This window comes from Papaver somniferum, chromosome 8, assembly GCF_003573695.1.
Source record: "Papaver somniferum cultivar HN1 chromosome 8, ASM357369v1, whole genome shotgun sequence".
Lineage (NCBI taxonomy): Eukaryota > Viridiplantae > Streptophyta > Magnoliopsida > Ranunculales > Papaveraceae > Papaver > Papaver somniferum.
In genome coordinates, this window is record NC_039365.1 from 111,428,886 (window position 1) to 111,438,134 (window position 9,249).

General features: G+C 36.6%; 1 protein-coding gene and 1 long non-coding RNA gene across 2 annotated transcripts; both read left to right on the plus strand.

Annotated features, from left to right (window-relative positions):
- The first annotated feature begins 4,329 nt into the window (after positions 1-4,329).
- Positions 4,330-5,001, plus strand: LOC113304107. Its single transcript, XR_003338056.1, has 3 exons — positions 4,330-4,462; positions 4,604-4,622; positions 4,937-5,001. It is a non-coding gene; the product is annotated as an uncharacterized LOC113304107 (long non-coding RNA).
- Positions 5,002-5,034: 33 nt separating this feature from the next.
- LOC113305924 lies at positions 5,035-7,477 on the plus strand. The gene is made up of 6 exons (XM_026554911.1): positions 5,035-5,044; positions 5,182-5,280; positions 5,636-5,687; positions 5,953-6,070; positions 6,259-6,978; positions 7,070-7,477. The coding sequence occupies exons 1-6, from the start codon at positions 5,035-5,037 to the stop codon at positions 7,475-7,477; spliced, it is 1,407 nt and encodes a 468-aa protein (XP_026410696.1).
- Positions 7,478-9,249: the final 1,772 nt, after the last annotated feature.

The window sequence follows — 9,249 nt, forward strand, 5'->3', positions numbered from 1 at the left end:
ACTATTAATTAAATAAATCATGTAGAAGAAAAATGTAGCCATCCATTTTAAAAAAAGAAACATAATTGTCTTAAACACATAATAAGTAAGGATGTTTCCATCATACGTTGAAATATATAGGAAAAAGATTCTACCAGGCAATCCTATTAGAAAAAGAAAACTGTCCGTACGAATAAAGGCTCCATAATGTTCACTATTTCAAAATTAGAATGATTAAATTTGTCTATAATGTGATAAACTTGTTCTATAACGGGTTGTTAGTTTCAAATGATTGGGTAAATATTCTACAAAGTAAAAAAAATATTGAAGGGGCGTTGAATAGATTTTTCTAATCAGCACGTGAAATGTGACTACTATTTGATCCAATTTTAGTTTTACCTACTGTGAAAGAATATGATTGAGAAAGGGATGAATTTCGTTTTTGATCGACATTCTGTCAAATCCATTAGTATTACTAGATACTTTTAACTTTTTCGTTTTGTTTTGTAAATTGATTTAGACCTTCATGGACTTGGTGATGCCACCTTTAATCATTGTACGCGTTTTTCCTCGTTGATAGATCAATGCCAGTCGACATTTGTATACAAATGTAACTAAAAGGGTAAAGAAAATCTCACTTCATTTTCTTACAGTTGCTCGGTAACAGTAAGTAATTGGTTAACTTTTTTTTTTTTTTTGGATCATCAGATAGAAATTTCATTGAAAAAAAGCATTTAAGAGGTACCTTAACCCAATGATTACAACCGAACAAAAAAAGGGAACCGAAAGGGGATTCGGCTACCCAAATAAAAAACCACAAAAAAATAATTTATGACGGAGGCCGGTATAATGAATCCCACAGAGAAATCACCATATTTGCCGTAAGCCCCAACATTTTTGTATTTGATTCGGCCCAAAAAAATGCTTGCAATTTGATATCTCTAATGAGGCTTGCCAAAGTTTTCTTTTTGTTTTCAAAGGTTCTTACATTTCGCTCTTTCCATATGCACCACCATATAGCAACCCGGATGTTATTCCATTATCGACCAAGTCTTTCGTTTCCCCAATTAAATTTCCAAGTCTCCATAGATGTAATGACATTAGGGTCATATGACCATCCAAATTGACACCCTTCAACAAAATAGTCCCATATTCTCCGTATTCTCCAACAACCATAAAACAAATGCATACTTGATTCATCGTCCTCTTCGCAAAAACGACAAACACTTGAGATATCCATACCTCTTCGTAAAAGTTTATCCGCCGTCATTACTCAATCATGAGAAAGAAGCCAAATAAAGAAATTGATTTTGTGAGGGTATTCATTACTCCAAACAATATTGGATGGATAATCCGTCCCACCTTGATCGTCGTTGACTTTAATTCCATCCTCTACCGTATATTGACCATGATCACTACCAACCCAAATTCGGGTATCCATAACCCCTTCTTGAATAGAGATGGAAGAAAGAAGATTTGATATTGATAACACTTCACTTGAAATGGTTTGAGAATATCTTTGCCTAGACATAAACTTCCACCTTACACTATCTTCCCTAACGTCGTACATACTAGCCACCACAAATTCCTTGGTCCTTGAAGCTTCATATGCCAAAGGAAACATATCACATAATCTTCCTTCACCAAGCCAAAAATCTTCCCAAAATCTAGTTTCCTTACCCGCTCCAATCTTGAATCTAATACTTTTATTAAAATCTTCAAGCTCTTTATAGATATTAAACCACAAGCTACCACCTTTCGAACCTTTGGGTTGGAGAGTTTCCCAACCGGTAAATGTTTCGCCAAATTTTTCAACCATTATCTTCCTCCACAATGCATCTTTCTCCACGCCAAAGCGCCCCCACCATTTTTTTAACAAAGCCGAGTTCACTTGCTTAGTTCTTCTTATACCAAGACCACCTTTTTCTTTTGGTTTTGAAGACAATTTCCAACCAATATTGTGAATTCTTTTCTTATTTTGATCATCCCATAAGAAATTACTCACAACTCTATCAATTTTCTTAGTTATGGAGCAAGGAGCAAGAAAAATCGAGAGATAATAAATGGGAAGACTAGATAAAACGCTTTTGATGAGAGTTAACTTACCTCCTCTTACTATTGTTTTTCCATTCCATGAAGTAACTCTTTTCTCGCAAATTTCAAGTGTTTCTCCCCATTTTTGAGTGCCACTTACCTTGTCTCCCAATGGGAGGCCAAGATATATGCTAGGAAAACTCGCATACCTGCATCCTAACATGTTAGCATAATTTTCAACTTCATCCTCGACCGCGACTCCAAATAAGCTCTTTTTGAGAAATTTATCTTCAAACCCGAAGTTAACTCGAAACAAAGAAGAAGGTAGCGGAGGGGATCAACTTGTTCTCTCTTAGCATCAAGAAAAATGTTAGTATCATCGGCAAATTGCAAGTGATTTATTTTTGTTCCCCCTCCTTGACCGAAAAACCCGAGATTTGATCATGTTCTTGTGCTTTGCTCAACATACAACTTCAGACTTCACCAACAATAGTAAAAAGAAAAGGAGAAAGAGGGTCTCCTTGACGAAGTCTCTTTTCACTACCAAAGTAACCGAAAGACGATCCGTTAACAAGAACCGAGAATTTTGAGAATGTTAAGCAATTTCTAATCCAAGCCCTCCATACCCCACCAAACCCCATTTTGAATAAGAATTCATTTAAAAAGTTCCACTTCACATTATCAAAAGCCTTTTCAAAATCAAGCTTTCAAACCAACCTCGGTAATTTTTGACGAAGTTTAGAATCCACACATTCGTTTGCTATCAATACCCCATCAGGAATTTGTCTTCCTTTAATAAAACTAGGTTGAATTGTTGAGATTAGAGTAGGAAGATATACCTTTAAACGCTCCGCCAAAACCTTTGAAATGATTTTGTACACACTCACAATAAGGCTAATTGGCCGAAAATATTTTACTTCCTCTACACCCGCCTTCTTAGAGATAAGCGCAATAAAATTATTTTTCAAAGACGAATGAAGAACATTGTGGTCATGAAACTCTTGACAATAAAATTATTTTTAGACACATTATATCCTTGGTTTGCAGGAATTAATGAAGTTGTCAGACCTAATCCAAAGGAAATTAACAAAGTGTGGATTGGTGTTTGTGGAATTCCATTTAATTTATGGGAGTACTCTGCATTCAAAGCTTTAGGAGATAAATTTGGGGGTTTGGTGGAGGTCTGCCCGGAAAAGTCAATGGCAACTGATTTATCTGAGGTCAGAGTGAAAGTTAATGGCCCGGTAAGCAATGGAGTATGGTGCGAGGATGTGATTCTGGAGAATACTAAAATTTGAGTTGAGATACGGATGATTGGTGATGTTTTGGAGACTTCAAAAGCGGAATATAAACCTGTTGTTGTCAATAAGGATCGTATATATCAAAATAACAAATTTTGGCACCGGAGGAGGGAACTAAGCACCGGAGTTGGGGAAGAAGATAATCTCGTATGTGGGAAAATGGCATTGGTGGGACCTACTGAACGGTCAACTGGTCACATACCCGACAAGTACGGCAAAGAAACAGTTGCAGTCAATGTCCTACAGCCTATAATGGTACGTAAAGACTTTAATTCAAATTTTGAAACTGCTCAAAATGCAAATGATGTAGCAAACAAAATTACAGCTCACTTTGAAACGTTTGAAAATGAAAATTTTGTGGACCATGTGGTAAACAAAGTTACAGCTCCTAAACGGGTTTACTCAGAAAATGGGCCTTCACTTTTGGGCCAGAAACAATCTTATGTTCCAAATGAAAACACAGAAGATAGTGTCTCCACTTCCGTACCTGCTGAGTTTGGGACTGGGGGGCATGTTTCAAGCTCTGTTTCCCTGGATCATTCCTCGCTAAGAAGTTTAAAGAAGAAATTAAAGACCAAAACGTCTCATGGAGTCTCTCCTGGCTCTAGTTTATCAGAATATGGAGACGTTTCAAGTAAGAACGGTGGTGGCAGAGAGATGGTGAGGGGGTCTAGTGCCTCAAGCAAGAAGGATGGTAACATAAATTTGGTGAGGGAGACTAGTACCACATTGGACAGCTGTGATGTGAATAAAAACATGCGCAAGGAGGTTGCCAATTAGGGCTGGCAACGGATAACCGATATCCGATATCCATTTCCGAAATCCGACATCCTATATGATTTTATCCGACATATCGGATATCGGATATCGGAATCGGATATTTTATCGGATATTTTCTCTTAACGATAACGATATTGGAATAGGCCTTTCCGTTAGGTTAATATCCGATATCCGATAGTCTAGGGGTGTACTTGTAATTTCCTACCCCTAGATATATGTTGCCCGCTGCCGACAAGGAGAACCTAATCGTAATCTAATCTTCTGAGTTCTAGATATTTTGGCAGTGGGAATTTTTGGAGGAGAAAACGAGGACTCGAGGAGGGATAAGGAGATTTGAAGAAGTTGAACAGAGGTCGGTGTGGATCTTGGTGAGTATGATTTTGTAAGTTTTTTGTTTATTTTCTTTGTTTTTCTGTTGATTTAGGTAATTGAAAGTGAGATTGAATAGTTGGATTTTGAATAGTTCGATTAGGGATTTCTGATTTAGTTTTTTGTGTTGTTTGAATCAGCTGTGCGAAAATCCTCAAGGTAAGCTAGGGTTTCTTTCAATTGTTTTGATGTTTTCATTCTTGTATGAAGCAGCTTCAACTTCGATTTAGGGGTTACCGGTTTAGTTCATTTTGTGCGTGTGAAATGATATGCTAAGTTCCAATTGTTGATTCTTCAGTTAAATGTTGGGTGTATTTTGGGTTAAAACTTCATTTAACCTCTAGTTCGATTTGAGATTTTGGGAAGTTAAAACATCTTATGTTGTGATAGAATTTGTCTTCAACGTTTGATTTGTTGTATTTTCTGGATTTCTTGGAGATATATAGGTAAACTGATGTTTTACTTGCTTGCAGGGCTGAAGACTGGTGCTTGTAACTCTGCAGCAGGATCTGCAAACACGGAGTTTGGAAATACCAAGGTCAGTGTGTCTGTGCGAGTGAGTATAACTTGTATGGGTTTAGGTAAAGGATTAGAGTTTTATTATTGGTTGAAATCGATAACATCCAACAGAGTTTTTCTATTTCTTGAACAACATGCTTTATGCTTTATGACTTTCATGTTCTGTGTTTTACTAATACTTTATTCATGTTGTTCTCAGAATGTCTGAAAGTCATAAAGCATCCAACAGAGTTGGAACTTCAGGCAGTCCAAGCATTGCTATGCTTAAGTGATTGGATGCCAGACTTCTTTGATGCAGGTAAATCTTCGTTTCTTTTCCTTTACTTAATTCTTTTCCATATTAGAACTGTAACAATATTAATATTAGATGAGCTACCATATTAGATGAGCTACCATATTAGAACTGTAACATTAGATGAGCTACCATATTGCACTTGTTCCAGAACTGTAATTAGAACTGTAACATGTAAAAGCATATTAGATCTCATACGCTAGTAGATGAGCTAATATAGTGTCCAAGTATTGAGCTACCCTAACCAGGTTTTTGTGATTGTGAATACAGATATGGAAGTCGTCGACTGAAGTTGATGCAAAATGAAACCAGCAAAGAAGATCTAGCCTGTTTGAGTGTAGTTTTTTGTTTGTAGTTGCAGACTCTGTTGTTGTTTGTTTTTTCATGTGTGATGTGACTGAGGTGTTTGTGTGGTTTGTATTTCTTACACCTGAACAAAAAAGACTGTCAAAAAACTTGAAGAACAACCTAAATTTTCAGCATTTCTGCATTTGCTTCTGTGACAGGCGTTATCGGATTTTAACGGATAAATATCCGTTATCCGATAGATTAACGTTAACGATATCGGTTTGTATTTTTGATATCCGCCGGATGTTAACAGATATCGGATATCCGATAATTCTTAACCTTAACCTTATCGGATTGTCTAATATCCGACGGATATTTATCCGTTGACAGCCCTATTGCCAATGATAGTGACGATGCGGCATCGCAAACAAGTAATGGTAAGAAACCAACACGGATTGATAATAGTGGCGGTATAGAGTTGGCAAAAAGTGTACATGAAAAATTCAAGGTACTCTTTAGCAATCTCAAAGAATCCGGAAGTTACTCCGGGATTGAATTCTCTCTCAAGGAAATTGATTTTGCATCAAATATAATTCTTTCCCATGCGAACGCCTTTAGAGATGAATTTTTCAAGGGGGATAGTGCCACAAATTAAGGTGTGGTCATTTGGTTGTTGTTCTCATCCGGTTATCATAGTTTTTAATATTTAATATAGTATCTTGGAATGTTAATGGTCTTGGAGATCCGGATAAGCACTCCAAGTTGAAAAAGCTTGTGAAATGGTGGAAGCCTACTATTCTTATGATTCAAGAGACGAAGCTTAGTGCTTGTACTGAAGATATTGTGTGTCAATGTTGGGGTGTAACTCCACGTAAGTCGATAGCTTTAAACTCTTACGGAAGATCAGGAGGAATTTTGTTAATATGGAACTCGAACATGATTGAAGTCGATGACTTTCTTGAAGGTATTTTTACTATAAGTATTTCTTGCCGTAATTTGGAAGATAATTTTCATTGGGTTTTGATCGGGGTATATGGTCCTTGCATTGTGAATGAAAAAAAAGAATTTCGTATGGAGCTTGCTACCTTGCACGGTTATTGGGATGGAATACCTTTGTGTTTCGGTGAAGATTTTAATGAGATAAGATACATGGTGGAGAGAAGAGGTTGCCGTAGAGCATCAAATTCAATGAAACTCTTTGATAAAATGTGTAATGACCTTGATCTTGTGGATTTGCCTCTTTCCGGTGCGAAGTACACTTGGAGTAGGCCGCCTAACAAAAAGAGCAAGATTGACCGTTTTCTTTTCTCTTCGGATTGGGAAGATCACTTTCCAAATATCATCTTCAAGCGCCTTGCAAGACCTTTTTCGGATCATTTTCCTATTGAGTTATGCTCATTGGACTCGAATTGGGGGGCTTGTCCTTTTCGATTTCAATTAGCACGGCCTGAAGGTACTAACATAATCCCTTTAATGCAAGAATGGTGGGAATCGTTTTCTTTTGTAGGTACGATCCGGTGAATGTTTTGCAAAGAAGTTAAACGCTTTGAAGGAGCAGTTGAAGGTGTGGAATAGAGATGTCTTTGGGAGCATTGATAGGGCTTTAGACACGTCTCTTGCCAATTTGAAAGAATTGGATGATCTAGATGATGAGAGGGGTCTTACTGAAATTGAAGAAGACATGCTAGTGACGTCTAAATTGGATTTTGAGGTGGCTCATCGTCGTCAAAGCATAATGTTGAGGCAAAAGTCAAGAATTAGATATTTTAGAGATGGCGATCGTAACACCAAACATTTTCATCGAGTGGTGGAAGGTCATAGAACTTTTAACAACATCAACAACCTTCGTATCAATGGACGTTGGACCGAACACAAGGAAGAAATCAAGATGGGTATGGAAAATCATTTTGAGTAAGCGTTTAAAGAAATTTCAAACAATCGTCCAAGAATCAAAAAGTAATTGGTTTAACTGTCTGTAACTTTGACGGACAGTTACTACTAAGAACGCATTTGCCATGTAAATATTTGTATTTTGTACTCTTTGGGATGGTTCTCATACACATTGCGAAGAGCTTAGTTTTCCACTTTTGTACCCATCATGGGTATGGTAAAGTGATGAACATATCTGGCTAAGTTGTATATTTACTGAGCAATAAAAATTTCTCGTCGCTCGGTGATCTCTGTATTGCTCGTTAGTCTTTATTGTGCCAGCAATAGTCATTATATCGCTCGGTACTATGATCATCGCTCAACAATTTATCATCTAATGGTTAGAAATCCACCCATATAAATACTCAATTTCAAATTCATTTGAAATTAAGAGCATTAGATTCGTATGCTAGCGGTCTTTGTTTTCTTTCTTTCTTTTATTTGCAGAAATTGGTTATAATTTTATTAAGAAAAAAATGAGAAAAAGTAAATATTACAACCCCTTGGTCGTTATGTTTCAGTTACAATTTCCACGTAATGTAACTTTCCAATGGGTCATCAATTGATTAAAGAAAATGAATTTAAACTAGTTTGTCTCAGACACACATAAGTAAATGGTCCTCTTGATTTCTTCAATGATAACTTTACCCTATTTTCCTCTTTTCTTTGCCATCACCCTTTGATTTCTTTCATTCCGGATCTCCCAGATGATAGCAAATATGATCAAGGGCCATATTTTCCTCCCCTATTTCTTCCTCTTCTGAATTTCCACGCCAACAGTTGTTGTTCCAAACTTTTCGCTTGCACCCAACTTATATTATAACCTTTCAAGAAGTAGTTCCATATTTCAAATGAGTAAGAACAATGAAGAAATAGATGATCAACTGTCTCTTCCTCTCTCCCATATAGATTACAACTGGTATTGAGTATCTGACATCCTCGGATGTTAAGGTTATCCACAGTTGCAATTGCATTTTGTAATGCCATCCACATACAAATCTAGACTGTAGGAGGAACATGCTTAATCCATATATTCTTGTATGAAACCATTGTTGTCTGGTTTATAATCATTGTCTTCTCTTGTGCATTTAGCCATTCATAACATTATTTAGCTGGGAATTTTTCACCAAATTTGCAGGAAGTTTCATCCTGTTGTTCAGAGAGAATTGGAGGATATCCTAAGTAAGTAATAAGGTTCAAAATATCTTGCATCTCTTCTATATTCAGATTTCTGTTGAATTTTATATCCCATACTCCATTTTGAATCATATGCTTAATGTGACCATTTTTATGTGTTGTCTTCTTAAAATCTGTAGGAAAAGCATTCTTGAGATTGATTTGACCTCTCAAATGTCATGCCAAAACCTTATTAATGCTCCACTGTTGATTGTGAGATCAGTTTTTTTGCTCCAAAATTGGCTTACATTGTTGTATCCCTTACCAAAACCCTCTTCCATGAGGGATGATCAAATTTCTTTCCCATAGATCATTCTCTTCCCCTTTCACTTTCTCTGATCACCTTCCTCCATAATGCTTGTTTTTCTGTTTTGTACCTCCAGTTCCATTTTGAGAGTAGTGCTTGGTTAATAAGTCTCAAATTTCGAACTCCCAAATCCCTCTATTTCTTTGATCTATAAATTTTGTGCCAAGCAATCCAGTTGATTTTATTTTTTGCTGATGAAGATCCCCACAAAAATTTTCTCATTATTTGAGTAAGCTTCTTTTCTACACAAACATGCATGGGGATAATAAACATGA

Coding starts and splice junctions, on each gene's coding strand:
- LOC113305924 (XM_026554911.1), top strand. Junction 5,281..5,635: donor GCCAGACTTCTTTGATGCAG/GTAAATCTTCGT, acceptor TTGTAGTTGCAG/ACTCTGTTGTTGTTTGTTTT. Junction 6,979..7,069: donor CATTGGACTCGAATTGGGGG/GCTTGTCCTTTT, acceptor TTTCTTTTGTAG/GTACGATCCGGTGAATGTTT.